General features: G+C 38.5%; 1 protein-coding gene across 9 annotated transcripts in view; it reads left to right on the top strand.

Annotated features, from left to right (window-relative positions):
- Positions 1-19,757, top strand: part of LRCH3 (leucine rich repeats and calponin homology domain containing 3) — a 61,794-nt gene that overhangs the window by 10,772 nt on the left and 31,265 nt on the right. For all 9 annotated transcript variants that reach the window (XM_083868822.1, XM_083868826.1, XM_083868827.1 and 6 more), the window contains exons 2-6: positions 13,525-13,669; positions 14,776-14,902; positions 15,441-15,546; positions 15,723-15,859; positions 16,814-16,923. In XM_083868822.1, the coding sequence (XP_083724948.1) occupies positions 13,525-13,669; positions 14,776-14,902; positions 15,441-15,546; positions 15,723-15,859; positions 16,814-16,923 (625 nt within the window). The remainder of the gene's footprint in view (positions 1-13,524; positions 13,670-14,775; positions 14,903-15,440; positions 15,547-15,722; positions 15,860-16,813; positions 16,924-19,757) is intronic.

Genomic DNA, 19,757 nt, shown 5'->3' with positions numbered 1-19,757 from the left:
TTCTGTTAGAAGCAGAGATGCATTTCTTTGCCTCTGCTGATTTCAGGATAGATTTTCTTCATCATATTGTGCTTACAGTAATGAACTCAATATTACTTTCAGGGCAAGAGAAATACCCTGTACTGACACTATTGTTAGTGCTTTATCATAATTTTTTATATATATATAGCTTCAAATATCCTGCTTGACTCACATTTTCCTACCCTTATTTCTTTTTGCTGATCATTTCCATATTTATACTAAAATTAGATGAATCTTTTAATACTGTGCCATTTTTCTGATGTTGTTCAAATATTGCATATCAGGGCCAATTATTTTCAGTGTATAACCAGCCCTTCCAGTTTGCTGAGTGTGGTTCAATGGCTTATTTGCTATTCAGTGAATATCAAATCTGTGATTTCAAGACTAAAGTTTTCCAGTGCCCTTGCTGCATCAAAGCCCTTGTCTCTTATCTCCCCCTGTGCAGACTTAAGGAAGTTGTTAAAGCTGAGTTATTTCTAATAAATCAATTGACCAAAATCCAGGGAGTGATTTTTTGCATTGCACTGTTGTTTGTGGCTAGATTTCTTTGGGATTTTTTTGCAGTCTCTGACTATTGATTTGCCTCCTGTTCACCCAAGTTGGAGGCTGTTGACCCTCTTTATATCCAAGCCTGTTATCCTAGCGAGGTTTTGGGAAAGATAACTAGATTGAATAAATAACAAATATGTGTTTTAACAATTCCCATAATTTTTGATAGGAAAAAATAATAGATGGATCCAGAGGTTTGCACATGGACTTACAATCTGGCAATAGTTTTAGCTCTATTTTCTAAAGCTTTTTTAATGTATTTTGCTTTAAATTGATGTTTTTAAAAGTTGATACTTTTTTCAGTTGGTTAATTCCTTTTGTACCTGAAGGAACTTTATCTAAGGGGCTGGGGGGATGAGTTCATCTACTGCACACTCTCCCTCACTGCCAACTTTGTGAAGCAGTCTTGGAAAATGAAACCCTGCTCTGCTGGAACTCAGTCAAGTATTTCAGGAGCAGCGGGCAGAAGGCAGTGTCGTGTTGCCGAGGAGCACTGAAGGCTCTCACACATCTCGAGTGTCGTGTGCCCCTCTGTTCGTGGGGGTGAGGCAGTTTCTCTGTAACTTGGAGATTTTTCCACTCGAAATTCTTACATGCTTTCAAATGAACACTTTTTAAATTACAGTTTTATATACATGTATGGCTAAGAATACCAGCAGTTGAAATAGTCATTATGAAATGGAATAATAGAGATCTCTGGAAGTGGAATTCTCATCGTTGTTGTGCAGTGTGGGCAGTGGCTGCACAGCTTCTCTTCTGTGGCTCAGTGTTTGTCAAGAATTTTCCTAGCAAGGCAAAAAGCTTTCATTTTTATCAGTTTGCACTGAGCTGGTATAGATAAAAGTTGTCACAGAAAACTGTTTCAGAAAACTGTTTCACTGAAGGAGCTGGAGGGGTAGAACAAACCAGCCAACAGTTTTCAAGTTGACTACTGCAGTCTGAGATTAATTTTCATCATGGCTTCTTAAGAGCAATGTTTACTGTTAAACCTCAGCTTAAGCATTTCCCTGAAGAGGAATCAGTTTGTTTTGGATTTGGAAAAAAAATTTGTTGTGCTCAGATGAGTTTGGTTTTGTTTTATAAAACGTGTTTGCTTTCAGCATTCATAACGTTAATTTTATTTTCTGAAAAGAAGTGCATACTATTCACCTCAAATACTAATTGGAGAATGTAACAATCATTTTGATAGCCTTGCTACTACTTTTTAGCTAGCTTATCTTTTTATTTTAAGAAGTGAAGATGTATGACATAGTGACTGCCAGTCTTATAGCCCTTGATCCCTGGTAATGTCTGCATGGTGTGTTTTTGACTGAAGGTGACTTTTATAGTTTCCAGATTCAAAATTTATTTCATATTTTAAACATATGTTTTGGCAGTTGCTGCCATTTACCTCCTCGTTTGGCTGTTCCCTCTGATATGGGATATTTTCCATGCATATCCTATCCCGTTGTTTTATTTCTTGACACTGAAACTGCTTGTACTGCAGAGATGACTTTGTAAGACTCCAGTTCTCTTTCTAGAATTCTGGCAATAATTGTCCTATTGAAATTGAAACACTGGATGTGTAAAGTGTAACAGGCTTTTTTTGTTAGAGATGATGTCAGCATGAGAGATGGCCTCAAGGAGCCATTAAAAGAACATAGGACTTTTGACTGTTGGACTTTATTGACTTTTCTCCTCAGTAAAACACAATTCTGCAGAAGACGATCAGTGTCTGCAGTGATATGAGACATATTTGGTGACTTTACTGTGCAGTCTGATTAAGCTATATCTGAGTGCCATAAATACAGAGGCACTTTATTAAGAGTGTCAGAGAAATGCAGTAATAACAGGCATAAAATTTTATAGAAATGCTTGCCTTTCTCTGAAAGTAATTGGCCTTTTTATGTGAAATTACTCACTTTGCTTTTTAGGACCTTTGAATTTTCAGTTCTGGTTTGTTTCTGACTCTTCCCTTAAGACATTTTGAAATGTATTCACAGCTAGCATTTTTTTCCTTTATTGTCTGTCCATCTATTGCAGACTTAATTCTATCATTCTGTTTAAACTGTCGTGGAAAAAAGGACTACAGTGTACATTTTGAACTGATTGGTGAAATATATTGGGGGAATATGCAGAATTGATGTGACAATAAATAAATAGCCACTGTTATATTAGCTGACATATTTATATGTGAAAATACTTGTAGATGGAGAACTTTGTCCAGTATTAAGATAAATTGAATCTTTTAGTAAAATAAAGAGATGAATGGTAGAAATAAGAAGTCTTTGTTAGTTGCATTTTATGTTTCCAGTCCTCCTGACTGACACATTCCTCCTGCTTTTATTCCATGCCAGGATGTCCTTGCCCAAGTTACAGTTTGCTCTCAGAGCTGTTAGAATGGCTGAATATATGAGATATTTTACTGATTGAGATGGAAGCCAGGGCAGAACATCCAGCAAAGTGACAGCACCAGACAATCTTCCTCACTCTTGATCTCTTCAGGTGTGACTCTGACAGCCATGAACAGATTGTTGAGGGTCATTTATCAGTGTTGTTGATGTACCTGGGATGCCTTAGCTGGGTGTGGAAGGACCACCTTGGACAGTGTAAATGTATTCAGAAGGCACTGTGCTCCCCTGCAGGGTTTTTCTAGCCTGGCTCAGTCCTTCCTAGAGGTCCTTGACACTCTTCTGTCAGCAGTGTCATTGCCTATGGCTGTACACTCTCTGCATTAGGTTTTATATTAACCTGTGGTATTGCTTTGTCCTGCTTATCTGACTCTTCCTTCCCCTCCCTTTTATGAATAACTGAAGGTTGACTATGGATTTTAAACTACAAACTGTGGTATCTATTATCTGAAAGTCTTATCGTGGAATGGAGGAACTAATATTTATCACATTCTTGATTTCCTGTCTTTCCTGTGAGGAGCTGTATGTGCAGAATAGTTTCTTGGCAGGAGTCTTTTCTGGTGTTCATATCTGCTTCTGTGCATTGCCTTTCGTTCATACTGAGTGCCCCATGTTTTCCATGTAAAATTGGAAAAGAGAGAAACAGGTTTGAGGAGATGATAATGTGTGTGAAGCCCTCTGAGTGCTTACTGACCAGTCTCTGGACTATGAGAAAAGTATGGTACTTCAAACTTGTAGAAGTAAGGAAATGTAAAGTTGCCCCATAGAACACAGAGCCTTCTCTCTGGCTGATAGCAGACATCTCCCTGTTCCACTGGTTCAGCCCTTCTCTGGAGGTGACAGCTTGCATTGTGTCCTGGACTGAAGTTTATTTTTGAATACAATTTACCATGGTGTGAGGACAAGCAGAACAACATTAGCAATTGTTTAATTGAAAACAAGATAAAAAATGTATTAAGTGACTTGACTTTCAAATTCATCATTCCAACTCGAGCCTGCAAAAGGATGTCTTCAGCTGAAGTTTTTTGCAGGCCTTTGCCACATTTGTTCCTGTTTCTGCATGGCAGCTCAGCTCCCCTCTGCACTGCAAACCAGATCACTGAGAACAAGTTGCTGTAAGTTACAAACTGACAGCCAGGTTAGTTCTGCCCCTGTGGACATGACAGATTATACTCAAGTCTTGAGCCATCAGTTGTCTTAAAGTGTTCATGGGAAAGTGAAGAGGTGTCAAAGAATATGAGGAATTGTTTCATGATTGGGAGAGTCCATAGAAGGGAAGTATGTTGATGTTTTTGGAGGGAGTATGTCCATGTTTATTTATTTATTTATATTCTCCATGGTCCGGAGTGTGAGAACTGAGAAAAGCAGATGTCTAAGATAAAAATAGATGATGAAGAAATACAGAAGAGGTAAATTTTGGTTTTTGTGTGCTGAGAATCAAAGCAGCAAATCCAAACCATGTAATGATTTTGAGTGATTGTGTTGTAGTGAGACTTCTACAGAACGAGCTTAGTCTCCTTTGTTTTTAGCCAAGACGGTTGCATAATGCTACAAGAAAATGGAATGATTAAGTAATAAAGACTTTGATCTGATTTAATTCAAAGTAATATCTGCTTAGAATATCCTGATGAAAGATTTTCTTTCAAAAGTTGTTTTCTTACTTCTTCTTTTCTCAACTCTTTTCTCGTCTCAAAGCAAGATGTCAACTTATTTGTCAAAGTGCTGATAACAGCTAATTTAAGGAAATTGTGCTGCCAAAGGAAGTCACTGCCCTCATATATCCACTAGAGAGACAGTTCATATAAGCCCTCCCCAAGTTAGCTTCAGGCAAAATTTGCAGGAGTAGTTTAAACAACTTCAAGAATCATGTGAGCTAACTTGACGGTTTTTCTGCCTGATGTGAATTGGGAAATGCTCACACAAGCATTGCAGAATCAGTAGCTTACAGCAAAGAGCCAGTAGGGAGGACCCAAGAGAGGGGATAATTTTAAACCAGTAAAGTCAGATCCCAGAGGGTGGGGATCTCCAAGGCTTTCACATATCATTAAACTGTCTTTGTTGCACTGTATGAAAGGCTAGACAGGAGGGTTTCACACTATGATTTGATGTTTTGTTTTTTTCTTTTCTAATTTCAAAGCAGCCAGGAGTAGGTTTGGGTCAAACCTAAACAGCTCCTTTTAAACCAGTTTTATCAGTGAAGGGGTGTATGCTGCCATACCAGCTTTGTAGGTGTAGTCCAAAGGCTGCTTTCCTTGGAGATAAATACTGTGTCTGTGTTTCTGCATGAAGAGAGCAGAGGGGCCTGCATCACAGCTGGACAATGAGGAACTGAGCTTCCTCCGTTTAACCAGCCTTGGTGAGCTGGAGACTCCATTTACTCAGTGATGGATCTTTTGCAACATTGTTTCTCCAACTTTCTCTTAGTTTAGTTTGTTTGGCTTTAAGTTTTAGAGCTGTTTGAAAGTAATTGTGCTGTTGGGCGAGTGCCAAGTTCAGTGAGGAAAGGCAATGAAATTGCTAGAAGAGAAAAGGTTGGGGGGTGTCTCTGTGAAGTTGGAAGCAGAGCGCATGTAAAAACTTCTTTAACCGCAAAACCCACGTGAAGGGGTTAGAATTAATTCCTGTTTTCAGACTTGGATAAACAGTTCCACTTTGCCTCATCTCTGCTGTAGCAGTACATGAGTTGCAGTTTGTATTCTGTCTGTAATCTGTCCTGTTGTTTACTGGCCAGTCATAAGGCCCAGCTGGCAGGTCACCTGACTTCCTTCTGCCTCCCTTTTAAAGCTACTGAAAATCTCTCCCTGCTCATCTGAAAAGTGGTTTCATCTCATTCCCAGAGTGTTTGCTTTGTTCCGTTGTATGCCATCCCTAAGACACCGTGGTGTGCACACAAGGACATACCATGCTTTGTACTGAGGTACGTATCCATAATGAGCAAAATTTGGGAATGAATCTGTGATCACAGCCCTGTATTTACTACTCTGAAAAGACCTGTTTTATTAGAAGTGTTTGTGAGTTAAAGAACTAAAAAAAACCCAAAACACTTTCATGGTTGTTATTAACCAGTTAGTCCAAGTCCCAGCTACTGCCAGAAGTCCTGGTCTTAGTCTTCAATACTTGCAAAGCCACATTCTCGTCCTGTCCCTTGTGTTGATGTTAGAGGTTACTCAACTGCAGCAGGAACTGGATCATGCCTCTGAAGGGCTGAAAACTATTTGTGGCTTTGTTTTTTTTTCAGGATTTGTACTCAGTAATGAGACCCAACTGGCAGTGTGGTTGCACAGTTGGGAGTGCTGGTGCAAAGGAGAGGATGGTAACACATGGCCAGTAAAGAATTGCTCCGTGGGTTGGAGTGGCTGACTATGAAGCCAGGGTCTATATTGAATAATGAATAAATAATAGTTGACCTAACAGTTTGATCCATTCAGGCTACAGATTTTTTTTTTTTGCTCTGGAGCCAGTTAGAGGAAAAGCAACTGGAGTTGTTGGAATATGAAGAGTTTTCAGTTCCTTGCAGTGACTGGAGCTTGTTACTTGCCTGCTCTCCATTAACCACACAAGAACAACTATGTAATGGTGTTCTATAGTTGTCACTGTTTGTTTTTTGTTTTTAATAAACAAACAATATTCTTCCTTGCAAAAAGGAAAATATTTTTGCAGAGGAAGTGGCATTGTATTCCAGTTGTTACTCTCGTCACAGTGTTTATCCTCTTCTTGCACTCAGGTGGTTCTGCTCCAGTGAGACATCACACTTTCCTTAGAAAGGTGCTTTTCTTGTCAGTGGTCATACAGCAGTTTACATTAAGGGCAGGACTGTAAAATACATGCTTGTCAGTGTTTTTTATGGTGGCACCTCCAAGGTTTTCCTTCATGTATGAAAGAGAAAGCTAAGCTACAGCAAATATGCATTAAAATCATGTGGAGAGAAAAAAGGGATTTGGTGTTGGAGTAGTGTTTAGGATCTTGTTTTCTTCTTTGATCCCAGGTATGATTGAGTCTTCTTATTTAGTATAATAAAACTTCTTACAGATCTTTGTATATAGATTTTTCTAGTCTTAAAAGCAAATGGTGAATGTTGCAGAGACTAGACAAGGTAAGAGAGTTGTACTTGTTTATTTTTTTTTTTGGTTTTATGTGTTGTGTTTAACAGAAAAAACTTGCTAAAAACCCCTAGTGTAGTTCAAGTAACTTGGAAGCCAGATTCTGCAAATCTCCCTTGTGTGACTGTTCTTAAGATGCTCCCGAGTTAGAAAATTAAAAAGCCAGCCAGGTTTCATCTGGTAATCTAGGTGTTGAAGGAAAAGAAAAGGTAAAGGCTTTGGCCATAGTTCTCACTTCATTAAAATTGCTTAAAGCAAGGGATTTGTGGGAGTTCTTCAGACAAGTGAGGGGTTTTCTTGTTTTTTAAAATCTTTGGCAAGAAGCTTTGTTATTTGTATTGAATGTTCCAAAATAAAAATGTAGCCAGAGGAAATAGCATCTGTGAAACCTTGATTTGTACATGTGAAACTTGACAATGATTTGGCAGTGATTTGAAGCAGGTTTTATAAAGGACAGTTAAGGAACCTTGGTTAAAAGCTGCAAACCTTGTCTTTAAGCGCTCAGGGCAGGAATCCAGAGGGCCCATTTCAGTGTGATGTGTAATCTTCCATTTGTGTTTCATGTTATGCAATGAATTCTCAGGTTGGTGGGGTAAGTTTTGGTGGTCACTCTGCATTCCAGATGTGGCACCACCAAGTCAACATTTGGAAGAAACCAGCAACCTTTACCATGTTGTCTGGAACTGCAGAAATCACAGCCTGTGCATGGTACCAAAACCAGCAGGTTGGAGATTCCTGGTTACAAACTGTTAGTTCATGGAAATTATTAAGGTGCAGTTTAATGCTGCTGGTGCTGCTGCTAAGTGGGAATGTGATCATGCATATCAAACATGGATCTGCTGAGAATTGAAATGTGATAAGTGTGTCAAGGATGGATCACGTCTGAACTTAATCTTCCTTCATGAAATGCTAGAAATTGAAACTGGTAATTCCATATTTCATTACAGGGCTGCAGACATAATGCTGATGAAAACAGTCTTCGTTAAATCTCTTCTGTGGACATTCTGGCTTAGGCAGTGGGGCTGTCCGTGGCAGCTTACCTGAGGGAAGCACAGAAGGAACAAATGCATTTTGGTTCAGTAAATGCCACCTTAACTTAATAGTTTTACACAAAGGGTATCTTGATGCCTGGGAAAAGTTCAGGTTTGACAGGGCTGGCAGGTAGGAGGTGAGTCAGGAGACGACATTACTGAGGTTTGTTTTATTTAGGGTATGGCAGAAGTGGTAGTCTTGTATCACAGCAGGCAGGAAGAGGTAAAGTCACCGCTCCTGTGTCAGGAAATCCTCCAGGTGTGAAATGAAGCTCTAAGGATGCCAACATTTCCAGTGTTTAGAAAGAAAAACACTCCCAGTAACTGAGTACAGGGAGCAGCAGCATCAGAAGTATATGGCAGAGGTATTCTCTTATGATGATTTCTGGTTTCTTTGTGCAAGCATAGTCAGTACCATAATACCAGTAGCTCATCTGCTGAGTCCATGCTTTCATTATATTAATTTTCTCTTAGTAGCTTTATGGGAATGTTTCCTGAAAGTCAGCAGAGTCACAAGGATTGTTGCTCTTAGGTTATCAAGTTCTGAAGTGTTTGAGAAGTGAAAAAAAAAAACAATTCATAAACCCAGGATAAATATGCATGCATTTATTTAGCTAATAGAATGAGTGGTAGGCTAAAGGTGGAGCTGAGGTTTGTATAACAATAGGCCTCAAATCCATTTGGAAATGTTGTTCTAATAGAGTTGATTCTAAATGTCAGAATTGAGCAATCAGATGGCATCAGGTTCCTCAAAAGAGGGTTTTAGTGACATTATCTGGGACATTTTCAGGGAGCCATAGCTGTAAATGAGCTTTCCTAGTGAGCTGCTTCCTATGTCATCAAGACTACATCACCCAATTGAAGAATATTCTTAAGTGCAATGGTGGTTTTGTTGTTATCAGTGTGAAACTGTGGAGTTTGCTTCTGGTCTTTAAGTTGTGTATGTGAAAAAAAAAAAAAAAAAAAAAAAAAAAAAAAAAAAAAAGCTGTTTACACAGTTCCAGATTCTGGTATGAATTCTTAAACAGCTGTGCCTTCTCCTCCTAAAGCAGTTCATGCTGTCTTTTGCCGTCAGTCACTGTATTGGCTGTCAGCCTCCTGGTCATTGATTTGCTTCTTTAATTATTCATAAGAAAATATATTTTCCTCTGTCAGTTGCAAGCTCATATGTCTTAGATTTGTCTGATACTGAAGGAAGACCATGAATGTGCTTTCAAGCTGCAACACATCTCATAGATTTTGGGAAAACAGGACATTTGCTTGCCATACAAGTGAAGTCATCCTAACTGAGGGCAGTCTATGGCCACCAGTGTCACCATTGGGATTCAGATCAATTCACAGATCCCGGGGTTGTTGCATCACTGCAGCAAGTTCCTGGCTGACATCACCCAGCTGCAAAGGGGTTGTTCTGGAGCCGTGTTACATAATGGGTGGGAGCCCACAGCTGACAGTGTCACAATGTCTCTTACATCAGCGTTGTGGTGGTTGCGGACATTTGGTTTTGAATAGACAGCCAAAATCTGGGCTTTGCTGGTTTAAATTTAAAAAAATAAAAATTCAGAGTGTGTGGGGAACACGTGCAGATCTCTGATGACAAAAGGCAGATTTTCATCAACAAAACTTTGTATCAAAGCCCAGGTCTAGAGCTGCCCATCTTTGTCGTAGATAATTGGAGTGAGAGCAGAAGCCATATTCCCATCACAACAGGATTAGTGGACCGATCCCATTAGCATCTCGTGATGAATTGGAATTCACCACCACCCAGCTGGTCTGAGTGCAACAATTGAGCTGCAGCTCCCTCTCTTTGTAGTGTATGCAGTGGGTACCCCACTGTGCATACCTTGCTCAGTACATCTTTATGCATCACTGATTGTCCTTTGGAGATAAAATTTGTGTTACAGCTGAAGTTAAAAATGTGTGAACACAGCCCTGCTAATGTTTGATGTTAGAGGAACATTCTTCTTTGAGCAGCAGGAGTTGCATTTAATGCCAAATGATGCAATTTGAGGCATAGTGTATCTCTAGTCACATTCAACATTGGATTTGCTGGCTTTCTCCACAGAATCCCAATTAAGATGGAAAAGGTCAGTGATCTGACTCTGCTCAGAGATTTCATTTTGTATCTGTACTGTTGGCTTCTTTATCTTTCACAAAGAGCTTAGTTTCAAAGAATGCTTCCCCTTTGCCAAAATTCCACATGATCTTGCCTTCAAGGAAACACATCCATTTTTAGTAAACTAAGAAGAGACTCTTTTTTTTTTTTGTAAAGAAGATTTCTGGTAACAGTGATTTTAACCCATGAAATGTGGACACAAATGAGTTAATCCTAGTTCAACTTATAACAGCTATATTTCATTCATATGATTATTCATAGTGCAATTCAGTATCTGTGCTTTTAGGGGAGAATTAGTAATTTGTTTTTTGCATTTTAAGGTATGAAAAGCAGCAAGGGTGTGCACTTACATGTTAAGGAAAATAACCTGCATCACATCAATTACTTCTTGCTTGTTAAAAAATACGAAAATTTAAATAATACCTCACTACAACATCTGTTATTTTCTCTGAGAAAACTTTTCTGGCATGGGAGAGGATTCTAGAGAAATTGAACAAAATAAGAAAATGTCACTGAATCTTAGGGATGCTGTGTTCTGGACTTTGGGAAATTGAAATACTTACTGAAGGTTGCAGCGGGGGACAGACAAGACAGGGATTGCAAATAACCAAAAGCAGTTCTTGAATTTGGGAGAATTCACACTATATTTTGTCATATGTTGCTTCTGTCTAGTTCTCAACTCAATTCTCAACTCTTGTTTTAGCTTAGTTGCTCTTTTCCTACTGCTTGCCTGTTTTTATGGTCCTGGCTGACCCTCCCTCTTGACTCCCTTTTTGGGCACATGAAGTCACAGATTCTGTGTATAAGCATTCTTGTGGCCATCATGAGTAAAAATGCTCTAAACTTATTAACAAAACTTGCAACTGGTTAGACCCATTTTGAATGATTTAAGAGACTGTACTGCAGCATCAAAATTCAGATGATTTAATCTGTTTTCCACTGAATGACTACTGCGAAATAGGAATGCCAAGTTTTAAAAATCACTGTAGAGTGAGAGAAGTCTGCAAAAATCTATGCATTGGTGCTAACCAGCTTTGGTGTCTCTTTTCTATCACACTCGGCTCATTTGTTGCTTGAAAAAATGTCTTTTCATTTCTTCATACCTAATGTTATTTTTGCAGGGAGTTATTTCTGTAGCAATACTAAATCATAGTTCAGAGTATGTGAAGTTCTTGACTAATTCATGCCTTATGGTCTGCACAGTGTGTAAAAATAGTTTTAAAATGTTCTTTGGTAAGGTAAAATGAAACAAAAAGCAAATGAGAATTGTCATATTTGTGGTTAAACCCTTTCCAAAACAGAGTAGAAAGAAACTTTTTGCCACTTTTCTGCCAGAAAATAGGGCTCACTAGCTAGGAAGCCTGTTTGTCTGTTAAAATGGGTAGAATTCAAACTGCCTTTGCCAGCACAGATGTGTGAAGGAGGGATAAAGCAGTGAGCTGAAGGATGCTTGTATCTTGTGAAATTCAGAAACTTTTACACCTTATATATAAAACAATGTTGTAATAATTCTTTAAATAGGTGGTTGGACATCCAATCAGTGTCAGATATAAGTAGCTTTTCTAAATGACTCTTGCTTGTTTCTTGTCTTCCCTGAAATAATTTGCATTCTTTTCTCTGTCTTGCATAGTAACATACAATTGTATTGTGAAACCTCTTAGCAAGTTGTGTGGATGGCAGATAATTCCAGTGCGGTTAACTACACTTCGCAGAAATGTTTCAGGATACATGACTTACATTGGGACAGTAAGATTGAAAACCTCTCTTCTCCTGTTAACGTTTTACAACAATGTTGGCAGAGAGTTCCCACTAGGAATGTCACAATTTTGGATACCACATTGTAGCACAGCACTAAAACTCTGCTTTAAATCTGCTGCAGCTCTACAGCTTGGAGGGGAGGGCTGGAGTGTGCTGTCATTTCCCCAAAATGGTTAATTAAAATTAAACTATGGAAGTAAAGCAGAAGGGCCCTTAGGACATACTAGAGCACTCTGGGAGATGGCTGGTGCAAAATAAATGTCCATTGCATGAATTCTTGGAAGTGTAAGCTGTGTTCTGCAGGATATATGCCATTACTTTATTGACTCCTTTGTTACCCACAGGTTCTGATCAGTCCAGTTAATTTGCAGCTTCCACTTAAGCTGGAGTTCAGTGAGTGCTTAAAAATGCCAAGAATATTCTCTGCCACCAAAACAGGGATTCTTTGGCCTGCACCAGCATTTTTCCCTGGTTCTGGCCCAGGGTTTGTGGGAGAGGTGATCAGAACAGCGCTGTATTTCTGATCAGTTTCTCTGACACACTCTGGCAATGCAAAGCACCCGGGACAAACTGTAGAAGTAGGAAAATTCTGCTTTGGCTGTAGCAGGAGGCGGGATCCATCACAGTGATCTTTCTTTGTATTGATGCACTTATCTGATGTTTTATCTGGATTAGCAAATGGTAGGATCAGGATGTTTATACAGCCTGTCTTTAGCAATCTGTAAATGCAGGTTTTTCTTCACTCTTGGCAAAAAAGGGGGGGGAAGGAAAAATGTTTTATTTTTCACAAAAAGTAGAAAAGTAGGGCAAAGATCTCTAACTGCTTTCTGTTGTAAAATAATAAAACTATTCTAAATATGCAATGCAAACTTATTGCTGACTTGTATAATTTTGTAGTTTTAACTCCCACTATTAGAGCTATCGGAAACATTCATTTAAAGTTTTGTTTTTTCAAAATGAAGTTTGGACAAGTTGAAGCTGAGGTCATGTTTGAGTCTGATACCAGCTGGAAAGAAGCCCTTGGTGTTTGTGTATTGGGTGGGGAGGGGGGAGTAATTTTTAATTTATTTCTTTTTAAAAAAATTTATTGGAGAACAGACAAGGGTTTTGTTATGTTCCCCAATAATTTTTTTATTGGTGGATTAGAAGTCTCCATTACTTTCATGCTTTCTTACCTGTGTGCACCCTGCTGAACTTTATATCCATTATAGCCCCTGTTGTGAGCTTTTGTCATACCTGGAGGTTGGGTAATGCTTCTATCAGAACTCAGAACTTTGGCATTTATAAGCCGCAGCTTTCCTTGACCTTTAAAGAAAAAAGAACCCTTTGCGACTGTATTCTTCATCACAGTGCAACTTGTGAAGGAGAGTAATGCTTATGGATATTTTGTATCCATAGACTGGTAATTGGAACTGTCCAAGGAAAAATACTGATTCTTCAAGTATAAACGTTTGGTAGACATTTTGGTTAAACTTCTTTAACCAGAACAACCTTGCCAGGCCAGGAACTTAGTGAAGTTCTAAGGCAGCTTTACTGAATCTTTCTTTCTTCCCTCCCTTCAGACCTGTCACGGAACAGACTGTCGGAGCTTCCGGCCGAGGCCTGTCACTTTGTCTCCCTCGAGATCCTCAACCTGTACCAGAACTGCATTCGGCATATCCCAGAGGCTGTTTTGAACTTACAGTCATTGACATTTCTAAATATCAGGTAACGGTTGTCTTATAAATTTTGCTTTAGCATGAGTAGTCTAGGTTTATACATTTTGGTGTATCCCTAAATAATGCTAACTTGTTATGTTATATATCGTTTGATCAAAGCAACCTGAACCAGTCTTACCCACTTAGGGTGGATCAGGGAACATGAGGATTAAGCAGCAGCTTGTAGAAGAGGAGTAGGAAGAAGAAAGCCAATTCCAGCTTGAAGGAATAAATAAATTCCAGTAGTTTCCATGTGAAGTATCACCATGCAGACTGAAAAGAGATGGTAGAGCTTTTACATAGTCTTTGCAAAGCAGCTGTCAGCAGCTGAGTAAGGCTTATGCAATATCCCTTTACCTTCACTGTACTGGTGGCTTTGGAAGGTCTTTCTCAAGCATTAACACTTCTCTGCCAGCATTACAAGCAAATTGCTGCAACTTGGCCTCTTGATGAAATCCAAATGTGTACAGCATCCTCCATTTGTAGAGGGTCTTTTAGTAGATGTGGAACATTTCTCTTCAGAAATTGGCAGAGATACTAAGAAAAAAAGTCTCAGACTATTTCTTTCTGGTGTTATAAGCACACTAAATTGACAAAAGTGTATTTCTTTATTTTCTTTTTTCTGTTGATGTGAAAATTGAATAGGATATGGATTTCCTAGTGCTGTATCTCTAGTGGGTGCAGTACCATTATTGTCCTTACTTAATTAGAAATACACTTTAAATATTCAGTGTCTCATGACTTTCTCTGTGGCATTTCATGTGTGCTGACCTGCAGTGCTACCTATGAGGAAAGCTTTTTCTCTCAGCCCAAATATGCTCCTTTGTGATAGAGCATGGCTAGTTATCAGAGGCACCTGAAAGAGCACAAAAACATCACATTCCTCCACACTGAGTTCAGAAGCCTCTGATCAGCCTTGATACTTGATATTCAGAGTTTGTTCACACATAACTAGATAAAGCAAGTAATGAAGAACAGTCTTGTGAAGCTGCTTTTGTAGTGATTGCATAAAAGCTGATTTGATCATCTAAATGGAGTGTGCTTTTTGTATGTCTTTCATTGCATGAATATTTCTCATTAGATTTCTGATTATTTTGTTTCCTTTCTGTCCAAAAGTCGAAACCAGCTTTCAACATTGCCAGTACACCTTTGTAGGCTACCACTAAAAGTTTTGATAGCAAGTAATAATAAGTTGGTTTCAATACCTGAAGAAATTGGACATCTAAGACAGCTGACAGAGCTTGTGAGTATGCCCTTGATTTCCAGCTATTACTATTCTCCTCATGGCCTAAGGGTGATCTGTGTCTGTCACAGTGTCTCTAATTGTGTTTGGTTTCATGTAGAGGTGTTAGAAAAGATTTTTAAGTACTCTGAAATTTTAAAAAAAATTTATGTGAGGGAAAGATGCCCTGGAGAGCAAATGATCCATGTTAATTTAAATGTCGTCTCTATTCTAGAAGGGAAGCCTGGTGTATTTAGAGTTCTTGCTATGTTTGTTTCTGGCAGAAAGCTTTTATATAGCAAGTTGTGCTGTCTGAAATACTATGGAATAACTTGAAATAAATTTCTACAGCTGAATGCCTAATCTTTTAAAGCTTTTATTTCCCCTTTTCTTTAAAATGAGAACAATGCTTCATATCAGCAGTGAGATTGAATGAGTATACAGATCTAAGGTGTTATATAAAATAGCTGTCTTTTTCTTTCAGTCCCTAAATAAAGCTGCATATTTGAGTTATCAGAGACTTAGACAGGGGTAACTCATTCTTTGCTCTTCCTTATAGGATGTGAGCTGTAATGAAATACAGACAATACCTCCACAGATTGGCAATTTGGAATCCTTGCGAGACCTAAATGTCAGAAGAAATAATTTGGTGCGTTTACCTGAAGGTGAGAAAACAGCTGTCAGTTATAACAGCAAAAGCTTCAAACACTTCTCTATTTTCAGTCTCTTTTTTCCCTGAGAGCTAAAAGCAGCTTGTTTTGTGAAATACATATTTTTATACTTTTGCTTTATATCACACACTTTTAGTCTTCTGAATTGTATCTTTGTTTTCTATCTCCAGAGCTTGCTGAGTTGCCTTTGATTCGATTAGATTTCTCCTGCAATAAAATAACAACAATACCAGTCTGTTATAGGAACCTCAGACATCTTCAGACCATCATGTTAGAAAACAACCCTCTCCAGTCCCCCCCTGCACAGGTAAACTGCAGATACAAAATCAGACGACTAGTTCAGCTGTCAAGGGCAGAACTAAGTTACAAACTGAAGGATTATATTACATACTTGTTGTTTAAAAACAAGAGAACTTTAAATAAATTCTGTTGTCTAAAATTGTTAAATATGCAGCACAGCTTGAAAAATCCCTTTTATTCTCTTTTCTGTATTATTAGTATCTGCTGTGGAATATTAGAAAAATTCCACTGATGTTGGCTTGAATATTTCTGCTTTCAGCATAGGAGAGAGGAAGTTAGGCAAGACTGATTTTCTGCCATTCAATTTCAAAATTTTGACTGAGGCCTCAGTGCAGCAGGTTGCTTATCTGCTTTGCAGCAGAGTACTTAAATTTGCCTTTGAGCTAGAAACTGCAATATTGTTAGTGACTAATTTGATTTTCAGTGTGGGTATACAGGCCCCCGAGTATTACAGGTTCTACTGTGAGCTGCTGCATCAGAGTTGAGAGGGGCCCTTGCTGAAACTTGTAGTTTCAGTGGGGTTTTGCTTCCCTTGTGAAAGCAGAGACAGCTGTTACTGCCTTCATTGACTATAAATTTGAGCTGGCTTTGGCAGTCTGCCACTGCCATTCAAATCTGGGCATGGGTGGGATATGCATCTGTTCTGATGCCAAGGGTATAAATTCTAGTACTTGTAAATGCTCATGTCTTGTTTTCATGATGAAATTTCAGCATCCAGCTGACAGAGTTGCCTGCAGACCAGATGTACTTGGAGGACAGCTTCCATTTGTCTATTACAGGCATCCCATGATGCTTCACTATAGCTGTTCCCCTAAAATACAGTGAGATTAGAATGAAAGATGCATTGTTTGATGTAAATGTGCTCATTATTTTTCTAAACTGCATCTTGAATGTTTGCAGTGTACGTTGAAAATGTATTATCAAATTATATACTTACTTCTTTTTTTTTAACTTTTTAAAGATATGTATAAAAGGAAAAATTCATATATTTAAATACCTGAACATAGAAGCATGCAAGATAGCTCCAGACTTGCCTGATTATGATAGGAGACCCATGGGATTTGGATCATGGTAAGTTTTACACAAGCCACATTCCCAGTTCTAATGGCATTCAGGAAAATTTTGTCAGTCCACCTTGAGTTTATTAAAAAAAACAGATCAAGGATTGTTCTTTCGCACAAGTGTATTGAGGTGGCTTTGAAAAATACTGTCTATGGTATTTCATGGTGCATTCTAGCAAGGTACCAGTGTGTGAGAAGTGGTTCAGGAGATGACCCAGGCAGTGTCAGAGCTGATATGAAGTAAGAAGAGAGTAATAATAAACAATACAGGGAGTATACTCTTGTGTTGTTAACATGTATGTGCAGTTTACAAGATCTTAATATTTTCCACAGACTTAGTGGATCATATCCCAGCTGTGATTTTTAACCTTTTGTACAGAATTTTATAACGGTTGTGCTCAAACCGCAGGTGTAAATGCTGATCTCCACCCTGTTAGTAAACTGTTATTTTTGGCAAGCTTTCACTTGGCACTGCTGCTTGGCATTGTAGCACAAATATTGGAACAGTCAGCCATATCAGCTGCTAAATTAAGATGTCTAGCAAAAAGCAGGAGTTAAGATTTATTTCTGTTATGTGATACAGAAGAAAGGGAGTCAGTGAAGTATGAAGCTGAATATATATAAAAATTACTTCAGTCATCTCAGAAGGTAGTAATAACGTGTGGAGGAGTAAGTTGCTGAAGGATGTATTGCTGCCTTAGCAGCAATAAAAAGAAATCAGGGGGTTTCACTATAAATCATCATGAGTCAGATTTATGAAGAAGAATTTGCATGAGGGACTGACAGAGTGATTCCCCATCAGTACTGAATGTCATAAATTACTGTTCTAGATGAGGTCAACATATGAGCATGTCGAGGGTTAATCAATTTCCAGTACAAGCTGTTGCAGATGGTTTCTGCATAATACTGAAGGTACTGTCCTTTTTCTGGAAGGAAAAGGCTCTAAATGAGAAAATGTCATGATCTGTTTAGCTCTAACATAGTTTGTTTATTTTTAAGAGGAATTCAAAATCGAATGGACTGTGTGCTTACTGATTTATTGTTGTCTGTGGTTGTATATTGCTCTGGAAATTTTCATAAATTGCTTTAGTGAAGTAAGCAGAAGAATTAATGTATTTTATTCATAGCTTGGAATTGTAAATGTTAAAATAAGAGCTGAAGTAGCTGAGGATGCTTTCTCTAGAATTTTACCAGACTCAGCAGTATGAAATGAGCTTCAACTGGCTTTGCCTTAGCTTTATTTCTGTACCCAAGAGGAGATAAGAGTTGGTGATAGAATTATTTGTTGTTACTGTGCTGTTTAGGGCATTCAGTGTTGCAAGTGATTCTTTCCTATGGAAGAACCTGTCCATGGAGCAGAGCACATATTAGAAGAAAGTAATAGAATGACCTAGTGAAGGAGGGCATGCCCAGTTATTATACTTTTATGTAAGTTGAGATGAAAGAAATAAAAACCTTCATCTGTGATACAGCTAACATTTCCAGGCAAGGCACAAGAGCTTTGTGTTGTTTATTGTCAAAGGTGACCAGTAGAAATAAGGTATCAGTCAGTCCACCTAGACTTTGTTGCTGGTTTATCTGATCAGCTTGGTGTAATACTATGGAGGTTGAGAGTCTCAGTGGTAGAGACTCTTAAAGTTTAGGAAGTTTGTGTCATGCTGTCAGTTCACTCTTGATCAAACATTTTTAATAGTAAGGCTATTGATCCTGCTAATACAACAAGATACTCTGAAATGTCATGGCAGAAAATGTGGGTTGGAGGTTCTAGCACAGCTATTTTGTTGTTTTAGCCTTGTCAAATTACATCAAACTGTTTAACCAGGGTGAAACCCTGTACGTTTCAATCCTTTTCTAAACATAAGCTATGTGAAATTTATCTCGCAGCAAGTTTTGTTCAGCTGCAACAAGCCAGTCTCATTTGCAACAGTGAAACTCAGAGCATCTCAGGTTGGTGCTGGAGGGAGTGAGATTGAGAAGAGGCAGAACTGTCAAAGCTGTGCAGCAGTTGTTGGCAGACTGGCATAGCCTGGAGCTAGAAGGTTTAAAGTACTCACAGGCGAACCAGTGTAGTGAATATTCTGAGACTTGGGCAACTGTTCTTGCTTACAGGAGGTAAAGATACGGGTTTTAGTATGACTTGGAAGTGGCAGCAAGTATTGTCCTTCATTGTTGGTCTTAGCAGGGACTTGGCTTCTCAACCTTTGATTTCAAGCTTATATTATACAGCTTCCTATAAGCTGAAGTTATCCCAAATACTCTGATCTGTCCAAATGCCTAATGGTTATTCCTTGTAGCTTGTTGGTCAGGGAGGAAGAAAAGTTTTAAGTCTCATCCGATTTTAGGATGTCTGCTGTATGATTATAAATGTGTAAAATGCATAGCATTGGATAGGTGGGTTTAGTTGTGAGAGCTGGGGAGACAGAAAGCAGCTTTCTTTTTAAAAAGGAGAAGTCCTGGGCACAGCATTTACATATTTTTTGAGCTTCCAGCTAAGTTTAGTGTTAGATATAAAGCTTTTCAAATTCTCCAATTGAAAAGGGAGGCTAAAAGAAAATTTGTATCAAAACACTTCCTCATTTTTGAGCTCCTTAATTTGCAGTAATTGTTCAATTTACAACAGGGTGCTCAGGAGATGCTGAAAATATTGATTCATTTAAAATGGAATTATAGTGCAGATGGATTTTTCTTTGGCCCATGTTTTAAAAATATATGTAAGTTCTATGAACTGTAAGTATAATTATGGTTCTATTGTCAGTTATTCAAATTAGTAGCTCTTTAACTACATTGGGTGACTTCATGGTCATTCTTTTTTCTTCCCACCCAGAAGGGAGTTGATTTTTTTCT

Source organism: Zosterops lateralis (assembly GCF_965231275.1).
Source record: "Zosterops lateralis genome assembly, chromosome: 10".
NCBI classification, from domain to species: domain Eukaryota; kingdom Metazoa; phylum Chordata; class Aves; order Passeriformes; family Zosteropidae; genus Zosterops; species Zosterops lateralis.
This window is presented reverse-complemented; position numbering and strand designations above follow the sequence as displayed.